The 18896-nt window shown below is 38.4% G+C and overlaps 1 protein-coding gene across 8 annotated transcripts in view; it reads right to left on the bottom strand.

The window, feature by feature from the left end:
- SCAPER (S-phase cyclin A associated protein in the ER) overlaps positions 1 to 18896 on the bottom strand; it is a 503757-nt gene that overhangs the window by 151952 nt on the left and 332909 nt on the right. For all 8 annotated transcript variants that reach the window (XM_012739362.2, XM_012739365.2, XM_012739364.3 and 5 more), the window contains one exon: positions 3984 to 4099. In XM_012739362.2, coding sequence (XP_012594816.1) covers positions 3984 to 4099 — 116 coding nt within the window. The remainder of the gene's footprint in view (positions 1 to 3983; positions 4100 to 18896) is intronic.

Below are 18896 nucleotides of genomic sequence, written 5' to 3'. Positions count from 1 at the left end.
TAGAGCTGAATAGAGCTCCATGGTATACATATACCACATTTTATTAATCCATTCTTGGATTGATGGGCACTTGGGCTATTTCCACAGCCTTGCAATTATGAATTGTGCTGCTATAAACATTCGAGTGCAGGTGTCTTTTTTGTAGAGTGTCACTGGATCTTTTGGGTAGATGCCCAGCAATGAGATTGCTGGATCAAATGGTAGATTCACTTGTATCACTTTAAGGTATTTCCATATTGCTTTCCACAGAGGTTGAACTAGTTTGCAGTCCCACCAGCAGTGTGGGAGTGTTCCTCTCTCTCCGCATCCACGCCAGCATTTGTTATTTGGAGATTTTTTGATAAAGGCCATTCTCACTGGGGTTAAGTGATATCTCATTGTGGTTTTGATTTGCATTTCCCTGATGATTAGAGATGATGAGCATTTTTTCATATGTTTGTTGGCCATTCTTCTGTCTTCTTTAGAAAAGTTTCTTTTCAAGTCCTTTGCCCACTTTTTAATAGGGTTAGGCAAAGAGTTTATGAAGAAGTCCCCAAAGACAATCACAGCAGCAACAAAAATAAATAAATGGGACATGATCAAACTGAAAAGCTTCTGCACAGCCAAAGAAATAGTCATGAAAGTAAACAGACAACCTACAGAATGGGAGAAAATTTTTGCATCCTATGTATCCAATAAAGGGCTGATAACTGAATTTCACTTTTAAAAAAAGCTGCTGGAAGCAAATATTCATTCAAGGAAGTTACCTAGCAATAATTATAGGACAAAGCAAGACATTCAAATACTGAGGTAATAAATGGAGTGAAAACAGGTGAGGGCAGGACAGTGCGAAGGGGAGCAGGGGCTGGTTTATCTACCCACACAGAGCTCAGGGCCACAGAGGCAGTGACACATCATAGGATTCCAGGTTTCAACACAGGAACTGTTATTAGGCAGTGGCTTAAACTTCTCAAATCCTTCGCTGTTTATCACTCAGAAAAATTAAATAGGATATTTTAAACAGCCTATCTAGGTAAGAACTATGAAATGCCACAAGAGGCAGGAAACATCATGAGCTAGGGTGGCAGAAGGTTCGTGAAGTTGAGGGATGAGAACTCATTAGGAATGGAAAGGGAGGTTCTGGACAGGTCGAGAGCAAAGGGAATACCCTGGGACTATGGAAAGCCCAAGGCCAGGGAATTTGTGTTGGAAGGAAAATGAGAAAGAGTATTTTTTGAATTAAGCCACTGATTCATACCCAACAGTGAGTGACACTATGCTCTGATTCTACATCTAAATCTGAAATAATTAAGAAATTCTTCTTGTCCATCTCTGAATAAATAGCATAACACTCTCACTGCTTTAATCCTTTAGTGCTGAGAAGTGAGGCTGGTTTAGAAAGTACAGTTATGATCTTGAGGCTATCTTCAAAAAACAGGAATCTCAGAGTCAATGCTAGATACCCACAGTCCTGGGTGCTGGCCTCATTCAGCAAGTAGCACCTAAGGTGAGATGAAGGAACAAACTTTCAATTCTGGCCCTGTGATCAGCTGGTGCCCAGATGAGGTGCACTGGGGGACTCTCAGGATTCCCAGGCTCCTTTCCAATGGGAGTGCACTAATTCCTGCTTTGGTCTTTTTAGGAACCGTGGAAACCTCTTCCCTTTCCTAAAGGAGATGCATAGATAAGCACAAGAACAACATGCTCTTTGCTACAATGGCAAAAATATCTTTTGGAAAACATGTATTTAATCTAGGTTACCAGCCAGAGAACTCATGTTATGCATGTTGAAGCCTACCAGAAAACAAACAAATAAACAAAAAGCCAAAAAAGAAACAGAACACAAATTCTAGGTGCATTTAAGATGAACAATATGAATTTTTAAAAGTTATCAAAGCACTGTCCCAAAGAATCAAATACCATTTACTTTTTTTATCTCAAATATTTATTATGTGTTTCATTCCTTCCTTCCACCCTCCCTGCCAATTCACACACAGTAAGTGATGACAACATACCCAGTAACACCCTGAAAATGAAGTCCATTTTCATAAAGAATGCCAACTCCCCTGGGTTAGAAAAACCTCTATGCAGGCTATTAACTGCCTAATGTGGAGCTTTCTTTTTTTTTGAGACAGGGTCTCACTCTGTCATTCAGGCTAGAGTGCAGTGGCGTCATCATAGCTCACTGTAACCTCAAACTCCTGAGCTCAAGGGATCCTCCTGCCTCAGCCTCCCAAGTAGTTGTAACTTATAGGTACACACCACCATGCCTGGCTAATTTTTCTGTTTTTGTAGAGATGGGGTCTCACTCTTGCTCAGGCTGGTCTTGAACTCCCGAGCTCAAGCGATCCTCCCACCTCAGCCTCTCAGAGTGCTAGGATTATAGCCCTGAGCCACTGCACCTGGCCTAATGTGGAGCTTTCTGCTGCATAGGAAGATACTGTGATGTAAAGAATATCTATGCCTTCCTTCATTAATCTCTATTTTGTCAGTAGATTACCTTTAGTGTCAAAAACTTTGTACTTAGAAATATCTCATGTCAAGTAGACAACACTTTCTTAAACCAGGCAAGACTACTACTTAAAAACTTCCACTGAAAAATTTTAAAATCCTACAGTTTCCAAAGAGCTCTCACATACATTATTTCAACTGATCCCCACCAGTAGTACTGTGAGGTGAATATGATTATTTGTATTTTTCCAAACGAGGAAAGAGATGCAATGAGATTAAGGCATTTGCTCAAATTCTCCCAGCCAGTAGTAACTGGCAGAGGTAAAACTGGAATCCAGGTTTGTCAGACTTCAAAGCCAATGCTATTTCTATTTTATCACAATGTCTTTTTGGAAAAAAGATAATATATTCTTTTTTTTTTTTTTGGATACTCTAAACAGCAATGCATATGAATATTTATTGACATGAAAAGTGGAAAACATGTTATATATTAAATGGAAAACAGCAGGTCACAAAACAACACAGAAGAAACTGTTATCCCATTTTATGTACCTATGAAGAAAAATTTGAATATATATTTCTGGTTGCATTAGTTATCTCTGGTTGCTAGAGTTTAAAGATGGTTAATTTTTTTGTAGTGAACATGTGATATACATTTTATCAATATATAAAGAAAAAATGGAGCAAGGAAAAACACCATTGCAAAGACCATTCAGTTTAGCAGATTTTTGGAAAAAAGATAATATATTCTTGAAATGTTTTTCCTATTGTATCCAATGGACAAATGAAGCATTCAATTTTGCTGGGCTAAATATTAAATAGTTTTCTCAGTGGCATAAATTAACTTTTATTAAAACTTCTCATTTAAAGTCTATAAATAAAAATCGCCACAAAACATCTAGAAATTGTGCACGTTACAACCTAGGAACACAATACTTCCTAAATAAAACTGTCTGCTGCTATATGCCAGGTGGCCAGGGACTAAAGGGTTACTTAAGTGAACAGGGAAGCAGATATTAGGTCTAATGCTTCACAGGACCCTTATGACAAAGAGTAATGTGCAGTTAGAGACCAAAGTGCAACTGGGTTCCCAGCAGTTTGGCTGGGACTCTAGACTATGGCAGTCTTGGCCTCTGACTGCTCTTCCTGTATGTCAGAGACTTCTCCAAATTTCACAGCTCAGGCCTTTGTTAATGTACTTGCTTACCTCTTTTTTACATACAACACAAAATGTTGGCTTTCTGTTACTACAATTTATTTCCGTCCAATTTTTGGAAGCAGTTAGAACTGCCCAGGAGTTCATCAATTCTTTTTGATTTAGGATTAGAGCAGGTCGTAGGCCAAAGAGATTCCTTTATAAGGCTTTTTAGGCTCAATTTGAGTTTTGTAAATGAAGTTGAGCACCTCTGTTTTTCTCCCTAATGGGGAGTGTAAGCTTTTGCTATTCAACCCTGAACACACATACAATTTTCTTGTGGTCCCCATATGGAAACCATAGGGCAGAAATGGCCCACAAATGAAATGTAAAAGACAGATTGAGAAAGTATACTTACTTAGGAGGAATCCTTGAAACTGTGTTCACATTTGTGGCGGGGACCACTACTTGAAGGATGTGTTCAAGGGCTGTTAATCCACCAGCAACTTGAAATGCAATCTGATCTGCTACATTCTAGGCAGAAATACAAATAAATGTTAGCCTAGTTCCCCAGACATAAAATTATAACCCAATGAAATATTTAGTTGTAGTCTGAAACATTGTGTTGGTCCAATTATTCTATAAACATTTGTTGAATACTTACTCAGTGCTAGGAAATGTAGGTCAAAAGGTGAATATAAAAGACATAGTTGCTCTCCCCCAGGAAGCTTAAAATTTAGTGGATGGGACCAACAGTAATCAAATAATTATAAATAAGATGATTTTAATTATGATAAGTACCTTGAAGATAAAGAAAAGGATCTCTATGAGAATAATGAGGGAACCAAATATTAAATATTAATATATATTGGGAAAGGGTCAGGATATGATTCTCTGAGAAAGCTGAGGTTTTCAGACAGGCAAAAGAACGGGAGAAGGGAAGAGACACTTCAGCCAGAGGGAAAAACCATTTTATATAGAAAATTTTAGCAATACTTATAAAAACCACATCATTTTGTAATCTTAATTACCACCTAACAAGATAAATTGACTTTCACAAAGATGTCTTCTACTAGAATGTTTTACTTTAGCAATGTAAGATATTCTAATATCTGACCATTTTAACTGTATCTTTTTTTTTAAAACACATCAGCTATTTTGGGGAGAAAAGTAACCATTTTAGAACTAAATCTATGATTTAGTTTAGAAGTAATCACTTCTCTACAATTTCTGAATTGTATACAATTCTTGTGTGAAGGCACTTCTTCAAGTTCTCTGCACTCCTCTGCATGGGGAGAGGAGGAGTGAGTGTATGGCACACCATATTAGTTTTTAAGGATAGGCAGAATCACTGTATTAAATATATAAAAAATAGGCTAACAACCTATTACTGCCTGAATTGTGTTTTCCCAAAATTCATATGTGGAAGTTCCAACCCTCAGTATCTCAGAATGCAGCTGTATTTAAAGATGAAACCTTTAAAGAGGTGGTTAAGTTACAGTGAAGTGAGGCTGTTAGGCTAGGGTCTTCTTCCAGTATGACTGGGATTCTTACAAGAGGAGAAAGAGAACCCAGGGACATGCCTGTGGCAGTCCAGAAGCCATGAGAGGACACAGCGAGAGGAGGCTGTCTATGAGCCAAGGAGAGAGGCCTGAGGAAAAACCAAACCTGCTGACAGCTTGATCTTGGATTTCCAGCCTCTAAAACTGTGGGAAACTACAATTCTATCGTTTAAATAATCCAGTCTGTTGTACTTTGTTATGGCAGCCTCAAGCAAACTAACATGCCCCTCCATTACAACACTACCTTGCATTTCTTCTAGCATCCCACAGTTCACCAAGCCTCGAAACTTCTTTGAAATATGGAGTTTTTCCCCCCTGGCGTGGCGGGTTAAGATGTGAGTATGCACAGACTCTCTCAAACATATCAGTCTGATTCTTCTGATGTTCTGAGCAATTATCAATTATTGGCTCCAATACATGTCTGGAGTTTAGCAGTATAATAATGTGCATATCTTAATCATTCAATTCTTCCCTCTTTTGTACACAATAAAATATACTTTGTGACTATAATAAGTTCACTGTGAAAGCTAGACAAGAAATCATACTCAAGAATAAAATAATTTTGTTATTAATGGAAAAATGTTTCTTTCTAATAAAACTAACAATCAGAAAATTGCAAAACCCAAGTGCTCAGTAATTTATTTAAAAATGTAATGCTGTCACTATTCCTTCTTCTTATGCTAGGATGTCAATATAATTAGAAAATAATAATAACCTCTGATATAGTATACACAGAGAAAATTATACTAATCATAATTGTATAGCTAGATGAGTTCTAGCAAATTGGACAGATATTGCAGCAACTCCAAAATTAAATAAAGCTTTATAGCATGCTATAGTATTCCTGGTGCCCATCCTACTCACTGTCTCTCCCTCTTCCCCAAATGTAAAAGCTATCTTGACTTTTAGAATCATTAATTCATTTTGCCTTCTTTTCAAACCGATAAAAAAAGAATCATTTTATGTATCCCACTGTATCTACCTTTTCTTTCTCAAATGTTTATTTCTAAATTCATCCATGTTACTGCCTGTAGCAGTATTTCATTCATTTTCCCTGCTGTATATTATTCCTAGGTCTGACCCTCTACATACATTTATTTAAATGTTTCCACTTTGAACCTCTGGACAACACTGCTTTAAACACTTGTGTGTGTGTGTGTGTGTGTGTGTGTGTGTGTGTATGTATGTGTGTATGGCATGTGTGACATGCAGCTGTGTTGGGCATATGCTCAGGAGGAGAACTGCTGGGTCACAGAGTGTGTACAGGTTCAGTTTTAGTAACTCTGGACAAACAACTTTCTAAAATATTTAGAACAATTTGTGTGCTTATTGCAGTATAGTGCTAATTTCAGTTACTTTACATTCTCATCAAAAGTTGGTTTTCACTTTAGTCATTTGAATAGGTGTGTACTGGCATATTGAGGTTTTCATTTGCCATTTCCTAATGACCAGGGAGGTTAAACATCTTATTATGTGTATTGGCTATTCCTAGTTAACAATTTTTTTTTTTTTATTGAGGTAAAGTTACAATTGGGTGAAAGACTCAGATCTTAAGTACATTGTTCAATTAAATTTGACAAATGCTTGTCTAGGCTCAACTATTTCCATTACCCTAGGAAATTTCTTCATGATCCTTTTGCAGTCAATCCCTCCTCCTCCTTGAAGCAACCATTGATTTGATTTATATTACTGTAAGTTTTGTGTATCGCACAATTTGATATAAATGAGATCATATAGTATGTATGAACATTTTCTGAATTTAATTTGATAGTGACTGGTTACCCCACCAGTAGTTTTACCAATGCCAGGCCTAGGGAACCATGGAAACATCTGAAGTGTAGAAAGAACAGTGGAGGGAGTCTAGGTAAGGATGGGGAAGTACACATATATATACCCCTCCTTTCTTCTTATATGCAAAATAGCAATTAAGGATAAAATATTTAAAAATATTAAAAATGAATAGTCACATTAAAAATAAATTAAACATCTCTGTGAAACAGGGATGGAGAAGCTCATAGTAACATATAAGGTACGGGTCCAACTTTTAATAGAGTCTCAAAAGAACATTTGTTCTTCTAGATTCTTCCCTTTTCCTAAGTTTTCACATTGATTTGGTCTCCACGTTTTGATAATTCTACTTCTGTTATAGCTCTGGACTCTTGCCTCTTCTATCCATGCCTACTGTTGCCATGTCAGCTCCAGTGTTCATGCTTTCTTACTTGAGGCATTATAGCAACCTCCTAATACGTATCTCTGGGTTCAGGTATACCCCACCAGTACACTATCTAGAGCACTGCTCCTCAAATTCTCTACGTAATAGCCAGTTTTTTGTTTTTAAAATTTTTATTCCATTATAGACTGACACTTTTGTGAAATACCATACAAATGAAGTACTGAACAAATGGAAAATAAAAGATGTACTAAGTAGGAGCCCATCTAATTTTAAAATATTAGATGTAACTGACATAAAATTACTCCACCAATTTGCTAAAACTTACTCTTGATTTGTGTATTTATCTCATTATGTTCTGGTAACAGTGGGCTAGTGCTGTCCAGTGGACACCATTTGAGTAGTCCTGCCCTGGATGCTTACATATGCAATGAGGAAATATTCTAAAGAGTAAATATGATCATGCCAATCTTTGTTTAAAACACTCTAATGACTGTTTCCTCACTGGCTACAGAATGAGGTCCAAATACCTTAGAACTGCGGTCCCCAACCCCTGGGCCACATTCTACCCTGTAGGGACCAGGCTGCAGATCCCCACGCCCTCCCACCCCATGGAAAAATGTCTTCCATGAAACCAGCCCCTGGTGCCAAAAAGGTTGGGGACTGCTACCTTAGAAAAATTCTTCAGAATCTGATCTCCCTTTAATAGCTTCTTCCCCTGATATGCTCTTATTTCTCTTAACCAAATTCTTATATGATCCCTATTTTTCATGCCTCTCTGTTTTTGCATATACTGTTTATTCCCAAAGAGATGATCCTCTAGATTTTCATCTTTGTATCCCGACTAAACTCTGAGCTTGCCAACATCTGAGACCATGTCTGCTTCATCACTACATATCCAGCACTTAGCATAAGGACTGCACTCAGTACATGTTCATGCTCAGTCAATGGTTGTTCAATGACAATTTGAGAAGGAAGGCTAACAGAGATACTTTTACATGGTTTTAAATGTGAAAATGTGAATAGCCAAACATTTCTCTGGCATGATCCAAGGATGAAATCCCCCATTCTTGTTATTGTGTTTGCCTCACAGAATGGTTCTTCACTGAAACTGAGCTTCATGATCAAAGAATGAGATTCAGTTTTTCAAGACTGAAGGACATGTACACCTTGAACCTCCTTAACAATCATCAAGGAAGGAACTAAACTCTCCTCTCCTATTCTGCTTTAGTGTAAAGCCTTTATGGATTGACATCTCTCAATTAAGAAACAAGGTATAGAATATTTAGGTCATTAAATATGAAATGTCCAATTTCCTGAAGTACCAAGTTTGACAGTTGATATCTCTGACATTTCACTTTGACACTTCTTGTTATATTTTTATTGTGAACGTACATCCTCAGTCTGAAAAATGAACATTGTGGTTTGTGATTATCTTTCACATTGTTTTTTAGAGTAATTCTTGTGAATCCATGGATAAGTCAAAAATTCATGTTATTTTTTAATATGAGTTCTGTTGTGGAACCAATGCAGCGCAGACAGCTTGAAATATCAACAAATTGTTTGGGAAGGATGTGGCTAATGAACGCACAGTATGTCGATGGTTCGAGAAGTTCCATTCCCGTGACTGTAATCTCGAAAATGAGCCACACGGGCGACCTGAGACCAAGGTGGATAACGATGAGCTGAAAGCTGCAGTGGAGGTGAATCCATCTCAACCTAGGCATGAATTAGCAGCAAGGTCTGACGTTACTAACCCGACAATATTGGAGCATTTGAGTCAAATCAGCAAGGTAAAGAAGCTGGATAGACAGGTACTGCAGGAATTAAAACAAGTATTAGAAGAGAAATCATCTTGAAGCTGGCCTTTCTCTGCTGTCATGACATAACAGCAAAAACCATTTCTATACTGTAATGTTTTGTGTGATAAAAAATGGGTTATTTCTGACAATTGCAAGCATTTGGCACAATGGCAGGATAAAGATGAAGTGCTGAAACACAGTTCAAAACTGAATATTCATCAAAAAATCTAATGGTATCTGGTGGTCCAGCACTAGTATTCTCCACTACAGTTTCATGAAACCTGGTCAATGGATTAAAGTGGATGTCTGCTGCAACCAATTAGATAAAGTGCAGAAACACAGTTCAAAACTGAATATTCATCAAAAAATCTAATGGTATCTGGTGGTCCAGCACTAGTATTCTCCACTACGGTTTCATGAAACCTGGTCAATGGATTAAAGTAGATGTCTGCTGCAACCAATTAGATGAAATGATGAGGATACTTGCTATTGAGCAGCCGAGACTGGTCAATAGAGACAGGCCAATCCTCTTGCAGGACAACAATTGACAACATGTTGCACAAACAACATTGCTTAAACTACAGAAGCTGGAGGTGGAAACTGTCATCCACCATATTCACCAGACCTTGCACCAACTGACTACCACTTCTTCCAGGCTTTGGACCACTTGTTGCAAGGAGAAATATTTAATTCTCAACAAGCTGTGGAAAACACCTTCTGCGATTGCATTGCCACTCACTCTCCAGGCTTCTCTGCTACTGGCATAAACAGGCTACCTTAAGATGGCAAAACTGTGTTGATAGTTTAGGCACATACTTTGCTTAATTGTACTGCTTTTTTTGAGATATAATAAACTATATTTTTGATTTGAAATTGGACATTTCATATTAATACCTCAAGCCAAGCGATGCAACAATCGATCAACCTGTCCACAGGGAAACAGAGCAGCACCACTGCTGTTCCTGTAGACCTTTCCACGATGGGGAACTGGGTCAACATTGCAGAGGTGGAGAGGAAAAGAACTGAGTGAAAGCAGACCATTTCAATGTATACATTTATGCCTTTGGAAAAACTCCTCAAAGCCTTTTATGCAGTGCCAACTACATGGATGTAACCTCTGGAAAAACTGAAGACAAAGGCTCTAACAGACATTAAACAGGATAAAATAAGCCTATTTCAGGAAGATAAAGGCCATCCAAAAGCAATTTTTACTAATGCACTATTGAAAATTGAAGTTTTAAAGTTTTAATTTATCATTTATAGCTTTTCAGAAATATAAAGTAAAGCCAACTGTGAAATAAAAAGTCTCACACATCTCCCTCCCTGAAATTAACGAAGGTTCCGTTTTATGTGTTTCTGGATTAGAAATACAGCAAGCCACCTCCAGACTCTCCTCTGTAGACATGACCAGATGGACATACTGCACAGCATCCTGCTAACTTCTTCATGTCATGTAGCAACTCCTGATCATCCCATCATCTCTGCCCTACCTTGCGGCACCTTCTCTCTCATCTGTATGTTCCTCAAGAGCAACATCTTTGCAGCCCCACTCCTGGCACAGAATAGTAATAGAAAATACTTGATGAATTAGTGAATAAACAAAAGTAGGAACAGATGAAAGGATTTATTTCAGACATCAAAATTGTCCTGTGAGACATGATAAAGATTAACCCAAGACAGAGACATGTGAGTACAACAAGGAGGAACATAGCTCACTAGATTCCATTCCCTGGCAGCGCAGAGGAACCCTTCTCTCTACACATAAAGATGGTTGCAACAATCCTGTTAGATATCAGATGACTTCTTCGTCTGATGGTGAAAGAAAAATCAAGCTGTCTCAAACGTTAAAATTAAGGGGGAAAAAAAACCCTTCTCAAGCATGTGGCATTAAACACTGCATATGCAAATCAAAAAAAGGAAATAATTTTCACATAACAATCCAGGTAGACTTAAAAGAAGCAGAAGGCTTCCCATCTCCTGTTCCTCTCTATTTCCACCACACTACCGTCCTGTGCCAATCATCTGGCACCTCCCCTACCCTGTTTCTTTCCATTTCTGGATGCCTTGATGCCACAACAAGACTGGATGCTCCATTAAAAAGGAAGCAAAGGACAATAGACATTTTTCAAAAGAAGAAATACAAATGGCCAAGAAGCATATGAAAAAATGCTCAGCATCACTATCATCAAAGAAATGCAAATTGAAACCACAATGAGATATCATCTCATACCAGTCAGAATGGCTATTATTAAAAAGACAGGCCGGGCGTGGTGGCTCACGCCTGTAATCCTAGCTCTCTGGGAGGCCGAGGCGGGCGAATTGCTCGAGGTCAGGAGTTCAAATCCAGCCTGAGCAAGAGCGAGACCCCGTCTCTACTATAAATAGAAAGAAATTAATTGGCCAACTGATATATATATGTAAAAAATTAGCCAGGCATGGTGGCGCATGCCTGTGGTCCCAGCTACTCGGGAGGCTGAGGCAGGAGGATCGCTTGAGCCCAGGAGTCTGAGGTTGCTGTGAGCTAGGCTGACGCCACGGCACTCACTCTAGCCTGGACGACAAAGTGAGACTCTGTCTCAAAAAAAAAAAAAAAAAAAACAAACCACCAGATGCTGAAGAGGATGTGGAAAAACGGGACCATTTTTGCACTGTTGGTGGGAATGTAAATTAGTACAACTGCTATGGAAAACCATATGGGGATTTCTCAAAGAACTAAAAAACAAACTACTATTTGATCCAGCAATCCCATTGCTGGGTATCTACCCAAAGGAAACAAAATCATTGTATCAAAAGGTATCTGCACTCATATGTTTACTGCAGCACTATTCACAATAGCAAAGATATGGAATCAACATAAGTGTTCATCAATGGGTGACTGAATAAAGAAAATGTGGTATACATACACAGTGGGATACTATTCAGCCATAAAAAAGAATGGAATCATGTCTCTTGCAGCAAGAAAATAATGTAACTGGATGCCATTATCTTAAGTGAAACAATTCAGACACAGAAAGACAAATACCATATGTTCTTGCTTATAAGTGGAAGTTAAATATTGTGTACATGTGGATGTAGAATGATAGACAATGGAGACTTTGAAGGGTGAATGGGTTGGGGCACTGGATGATGAAAAATTACTTAATGAATAAAATGTACATTATTCCGGTGATGGATACATTAAAAGCCCTGACTTACCACTACACAATATATGTTTGTAGCAAAATTACAATTTTACCCCATATATTTACACAAATAAAAAAAATTTAAATTTTAACTCTAGCCCTTGGAACAATGCCTGGCACATAGTAGGTGTTCACATAAGTGCACACTTGAACAGTAGGGCAAAGACAGTTGGAGAGTATAAGCCCTACCTTGGTTGCTTTACGCCAGAATATTGGCCGGATATGGCCAGACCATTCGATTTTTTTTTTTTTAAGAGAGGAGTTATCTGGATTTCTTATATATGAAATTGAATTTCTAAATATAAATTATGTTAAAACACTGTTTGGGTAGAACCAAATCCATATGTGGACTGATTTTGGCTTGCCAAGAAGCAATCACATCTCATCTTGATGAAAATCTTTCTGTCCTATTTCTAGAAGTCTACTACATGACTAAGCTAAAGGGGAGCTTGCATGGAAGGAGAAAGGAAGACAAAGTGAAACATTTAGAATCTGTGGTAGTTTTTTCCCCCTTTAAGAACCCATCTCCTCCTCCTGTTTTCTTTTTTCTTACTGATATGCAAATTTTATCTATGGTTATAACCTCAGCCTTAAATAGTCATACACAATCACAATCACTGCTATGCTGCTTTGCAAAAAATAAAAAAATAAACTATGCCCAAACAAATGTGGACTAGGATTTTTTTTCTTAATTCTGAAAAGAAGCGTGTCTTGAAAGTAATGTTGTTACTTATGATAGATTGTATACATAGAAAATTTGTACAACCTGAAATGATTATTTCCAAAGACTATCACCTATTTCAAAGTGGAACAGTTGGAACTTATTGAACCACAGTGGAAAAGACAACTACTTAGTCTGACTGGGGAAAGAACTACTGTACATTTCCATGGTAACTGTTTGTGGACAAACAGACAAGGTCTGCCATCTATTTAGGAACCTGTTTTATATGCCACTCCAACCCTGTACCCATTATTTTCTTTGTTTTGTTTTTTGAATGTACTTTTTAAAAAACCCAAAAACTAAGGTTGTAGAATTACAAAATTCTTTCAGCCTTAGAACCTTAATGGTTTAACAAGGATAGAGAAAGCAAGACCCTAACTTCCAGGTATAGAACTCTTTCTGCTCTATATGAAAGGCTGTTATTGAAATGTAGATCAAAACTTGTTACCCAAAGTTTTTTTGTTTTTTGTTTTTGCAAAGGTGTGCTTTTGCCCCTGGAACTGTAGGTAAACACAATAATAGTATCTGTTTACACTGTGAAAGGGATATTGTTACCAAAAAGAAACCAGTGGCTTTCTCACTGTTTGGCAGATAATGCCTTGTGAATGTATGATCCAGGAAGAAACCCTGTAGTTGTATCTGCTTACATTGTCTGTCTGTTAGAAAATAAATCATGGCTGTTCAGACACAGACACACACTGGATGCTCTTCAAACACACAATCTTATACTTGTCCATACCTCTCTCAGCATCCAGAAAAAGCAAGTACACTAAAAATGCTTACCCATAATTATTCTCTCCACCCAAACGTCTACCTTATCAATTCATAATGTTCAAATGCTCTCTCTCAATCTTTTAAGACCAAGATCAAATGTTGCTTCTTCCATGTAAGCCTTTCCTGATCCCCTCAACTAAAGTCAAAGCTCTCTTTCGTTTGTGGCCCTTATCCCTTTCTACTTTACCTAAAATTATGTGTGTCCTTGTACTAGACTGTAAAACTTAAACGTTCCTTTCTCTGTGTTCCTAACCAGGGTTAAGCCAGGATGCATACACTGTAGGTACCAAGCAAAGTTTTTTCAGTGATTGAAACTATTTCATTCTAGAAAGGTCAACTTTCCTTAGCCCTTTTACTTTTTTCCCCAAATACTCTGCATTCAGATATGTAAAACTGGAAAAAGCTTCCATAAAAAGCTTTATAATTCTGATTTGATAAAGGAAAAAAAATACCTTTAAAAATGAAATGTGTGCTTTTCCTTATATACTTGGCATAACACCTTAATAGCTCTGTCTTCCCCTGCTCTCTCCCACTATGAGACTGACAACTGACTAATAGGATTATTGGCTCCATTCTAATAACCCAGTTTGGTTAAAGGCCAGCAAAAAATGACAGCCTCAATCCTGAATTACATGGTCAGGGAATCCATCCAATTATTAACTAAAGTAACTGTTATCACCTCTCCCAATCAAAGAAGCAGCTGTTAATCTCTGGTGGCCTGCAAAGGCTGGTGGCCTTTGTACTTGACTTCTCTGTAGACAATAACTGTGTTCTTTGTGATCAAGGAGTTAGCCTTCCTAGCCTTTTAGACAGAGGTGGCAGATGGGGAAAACTGTTTGCATGTTCATTAGCAATACAGGCTAGATTTGTTTTGAGCATCTGTGGCACCTTAAGACATGTTTAGAGATAATACAAGTAGTTTTGGGAAGTCTATAAATTTAGAAATCAGTAGCCCAATTTATAGAAATGAGAAGATCCTGGAGTGAAATTTTTTATGGTTGCTTTCCCCCTTTTTGCAAAGCTTTCCTAACACTTAAAGGCCATCATTTCCACTCTTCTACTATCATCATTTTTTTTTTTTTTTTTTTTTTGAGACAGAGTCTCACTTTGTTGCCCAGGCTAGAGTGAGTGCCCTGGTGTCAGCCTACCTCACAGCAACCTCAAACTCCTGGGCTCAAGTGATCCTCCTGCCTCAGCCTCCCGAGTAGCTGGGACTACAGGCATGCACCACCATGCCCAGCTAATTTTTTCTATATATATTCGTTGGCCAATTAATTTCTTTCTATTCATAGTAGAGACAGGGTCTCGCTCTTGCTAAGGCTGGTTTCGAACTCCTGACCTTGAGCAATCCGCCCGCCTCGGCCTCCCAGAGTGCTAGGATTACAGGCATGAGCCACCGCACCCGGCCATATCATCACTTATTAATGTTAGTTTAAAAGTAGCAAATATAATGAGCTGCTATATTCCTTGTCTATGTTGTTCTTTTATAAGCTTCCTAACTGCTAGTTTCTCCGTATTCCCATATCTATATAAATATCCATGCTCAGCTCTAAGCTGTAGGCACTAACACTGTCAGGACTCAGGTTTTAGGGTCAAGGACATCACAAAAGCAAAATTATACATTTATGGGAATGTGGTGCCAAAAGAGCAACATCGTAGCGACAGTTTGAAAGCTTAGGTAACACAGTGAGTGGGACTGAGAGGCTGGGAAAGCTTTCTCAGGATTAGAGGAACAATTCCTTTGTGATGTTAATTAGAACTGGACCCTTTGGAAGGCTCTCCCAGAGGGGGCTGAACTGTGCCACTTCTGACCCATTTGAATGAAGGGAGGAGGGAACAGAGTGAGTGAGAGGTGGTGGTACAGTAAGTGAAGGGTAGAAGCAAGACTCAAGACCTGAGTGATTTTTCTTTCTTTTTAAGCTGTTATGAGATAGATGACCAAAGATTAGTGTGTAGAATTCATTGCTACAATCTAACACAACTCACAATGAAGTTATTTTGATCTTCTTTACCCTCAAGCTCTCAAAAAGCTGCCAAGTAGCAGGCACTGGACCAGGCTCGGCATTCACTGTCTAGTGAAAGACAGACTTAAAAATAGATAAATGCAATACAGTGAGATAAACGTTTATAATGAGGGCATGTATTAAGAGCTACATGTGCATAGAAGAAATGATTCCCTTTGACTAGTTCTTTAGGACACAACTGGTGTCAACGCAGATTTCTGAGCTATCATGCTTTCAAACTAAAAGACAGAGGACCCAAGTCAAGCATGTATATATGAGGTTCCATGTAAACTCCTTCAACCTCTCCCAATTTCCAGGTCTACCTGCTGGTTTATAGCAGGACCGGAGGTGTCTTACCACAGCAGTGTCCTTCTTTCCTTGTCCCTGCACCTCAAGTATCCTGGATGTTTTAAATTTTGAAGGCAAAAGAAATTTGCCATTATGAGACCAAAAGAGAGTTTGCTTTGGGCAGGAGGGTTATATGGACAAAAGCCAGTAACAAGGACAAACTCTTCTGGGCCTAGCAGCTCCCAGGAGGCAGGACCTTAGAGCCCAGAGGCTCTTCTCCTCGGAGAGCGCAAGGAAAGGAGAGGAATATTCCTATGGTACTCTGATTTCAGTCCCCATAGCACTCATTCTTCTTTACTAATTTTTCTATTTATTTAACTGTAAAGTAGATCATACTGATTACAATATCTATTTACTTTCTTGTAAACTAGACTGTGAGCTCTCTAACAGCTGGGATTATGTTTACATTGGGTCTAGCAAAAAGTAGGTATTTAATAAATACTTGCTGAATCAAACAATAAAGGCACAGTTTAATTTCTGGGGCTCTGACAATAGAAATTTCCTTAAGAGGAGAGAAAGCTCATCAATCCACAATGAGAAGGAAAAGGCTTAGAAATACCCATCTGCTTAGGAAAGTCAAGGCAAGGGTAGAAGTAAGGTCTAAGTAAGCTAGGAACTGCGAAGAGACGACTGGTACTTGTTGGTGCTGACAAGGAAAGGCAGGTCATGGTCTCAGGCCTGTCTGAAGGGGACAAGCCCAGGAAGGATAGATAGGCCAGAGATGGAAGGCCAACCATCTTTACTTATATCCTTCCCTGCTTATCTTGGAATCAGGTTTTTTGCCCTGCTCTCAGGGAAAGTAGTGACCTTTCTATACCCTTAGTGGGAGGTGGAAAGCAATTTTCAGGAGTGAAAACAAACTTAAGGAAGGAACAGGAACCCAAATTTTGCTTTTCTCAAAGTACCATCCTGGAGGGCTATTAAGAGTGACATTTGGAGGGCTTACCATGTGGCAGGCCCTGGGCTGTTCTCTTACCCACAGTCCTACTGTGAAGTAGGACTCATCATCCCCATTATACAGATAAGAACCAGTCCTTAGAGCAACCAGTTACTTGCTCAAGTTTACACAGCTAGAGGTGACAGATCTGGGAACTGAGTCTAGGTTTATCTGACTTCTGTGTAATGTACAACAAGAATGTGGCAGGAAACCCTAGTGTAGAGCCATAGGTATGTGTTTGGCCTTTAGCACACTTATACTAAATATCCCAAATTTGCAAAATCTTGGAATCAATACTATTAGAAACAATTTTTTTAACTTTTTATTTTGAAATAACTTTAGATTTATAGAAGAGTTGCAAAGATAATTGAGAGCTCCTATATGCCTTTATCCAGCTTTCCTTCATATTAACATTATACATAAACATGGAACTTCATCAAAACTAAGAAATTACATTAGTACTACACTCTTAACTAGCCTACAGCTTTTATTTGGATTTTTCCCAGTTTTTCCATTTATGTCCTTTTACTATTACAGGGCTGAATCTAGAATACCATATCACATTTAGCTCAATACTATTCTGAAGATGAAGTAAGGTTATTTTTAGCATTAGAGGAGGGATCCTGAGCTATCTTATATTAGCATTCACTAGTAGCTAAAAGAAAAAAAAAATTCTTGAAATAATCAAGACTCAGAAAATGAAAAGGAATGTAAGTTTGACCGTCACAAGTAAATAAAAAAGGAAATGAAAGAGCTAACTAGATTCTAAGAGACTGAAACATAAGTTGTTCTTTTAACTGGTGGTGCAGTTCTTGAGACTTTCAGGAAATGGAAAGAAATGTGCACACAGCGGGAGGGAAACAGGTCTGGGGCACATAAGAGGAAATGCTGGACCAGTGTCAGAAGAGACTCCAGGTGGCCGAAGACAGGCTCCCTACAGCTCCAGCCCCACTGGCCTTCAGTACTTTCTCACCTAGGGCATCTTTCAAAGCCTTTTCCTTCCTGGATGTCAGAGAACTGGAGCTCATCTCCACAGGCTCTGCTTTCAACTTCAGCACAGATATTAATTACTTCGCAGTCATTAGTATAACATTTGTGCCTATGATATTTATTGCAGGATTTTTTTTCCCCAAGAAGCAGCTGGGTTAAAGGCCTTTTGATGAGGCACAGGGAAAGTCAAGCACAGCTGATTTTAGAAATGATCCTGCTAGCGAGCACTGGGTCTGCTTAATTTAGTCTAGAGGAAATGAAGAGAGGGAAATGGCTGGTGATGGGCGATGTCAGAGTTTTCTCAGATGAATTATCTTCAGCCTGCTCTCTAGTGTAGGCCCTGCTGCTCTCTAGCATTTGAAAGGCACATGGGAGAAACATTGGAGGCAAAAATATTGCAAAATGTGTCACTATGAGACTATCTGATACAAAATTTGGCAAGAAAGAAGGCAAAAATGAGCAGCCTTTCAGATTTTGGGGACTTCAAGGTACCTATGTTACCCTACACTTTGGTCATGGATGAAAACTGTTTAATAATGCTGAGCTTCTGTTCTCCACGATTATGTTGCAAACAATACCTTCTTATGTGAAGAAAACTGTGAAGGGCTTTTTCAGAATATCTGGCTTTTCTTCTTGATTTTGCTAGGGCAAACGTGATCAAATGTTTACTGAGCCATTAATACTGTCCCACTGAATTCTAAAATGAGAGCTACTCTATGCTACTACTTTTAGTCAGTGACAAGAGCTTTCTAAAGGTGAACTAAAATGTTTAAAATTCTGCTTATTTAAAGCAAACAAAACTCAAAGGAGTCATTAAGCCTGGAGAACACCAGGCCATTACA

This window comes from Microcebus murinus, chromosome 6 (assembly GCF_040939455.1).
Source record: "Microcebus murinus isolate Inina chromosome 6, M.murinus_Inina_mat1.0, whole genome shotgun sequence".
Classification (NCBI taxonomy): domain Eukaryota; kingdom Metazoa; phylum Chordata; class Mammalia; order Primates; family Cheirogaleidae; genus Microcebus; species Microcebus murinus.
The sequence above is the reverse complement of the archived record's forward strand: the minus strand, read 5'-3'. Positions and strand labels throughout refer to the sequence as shown.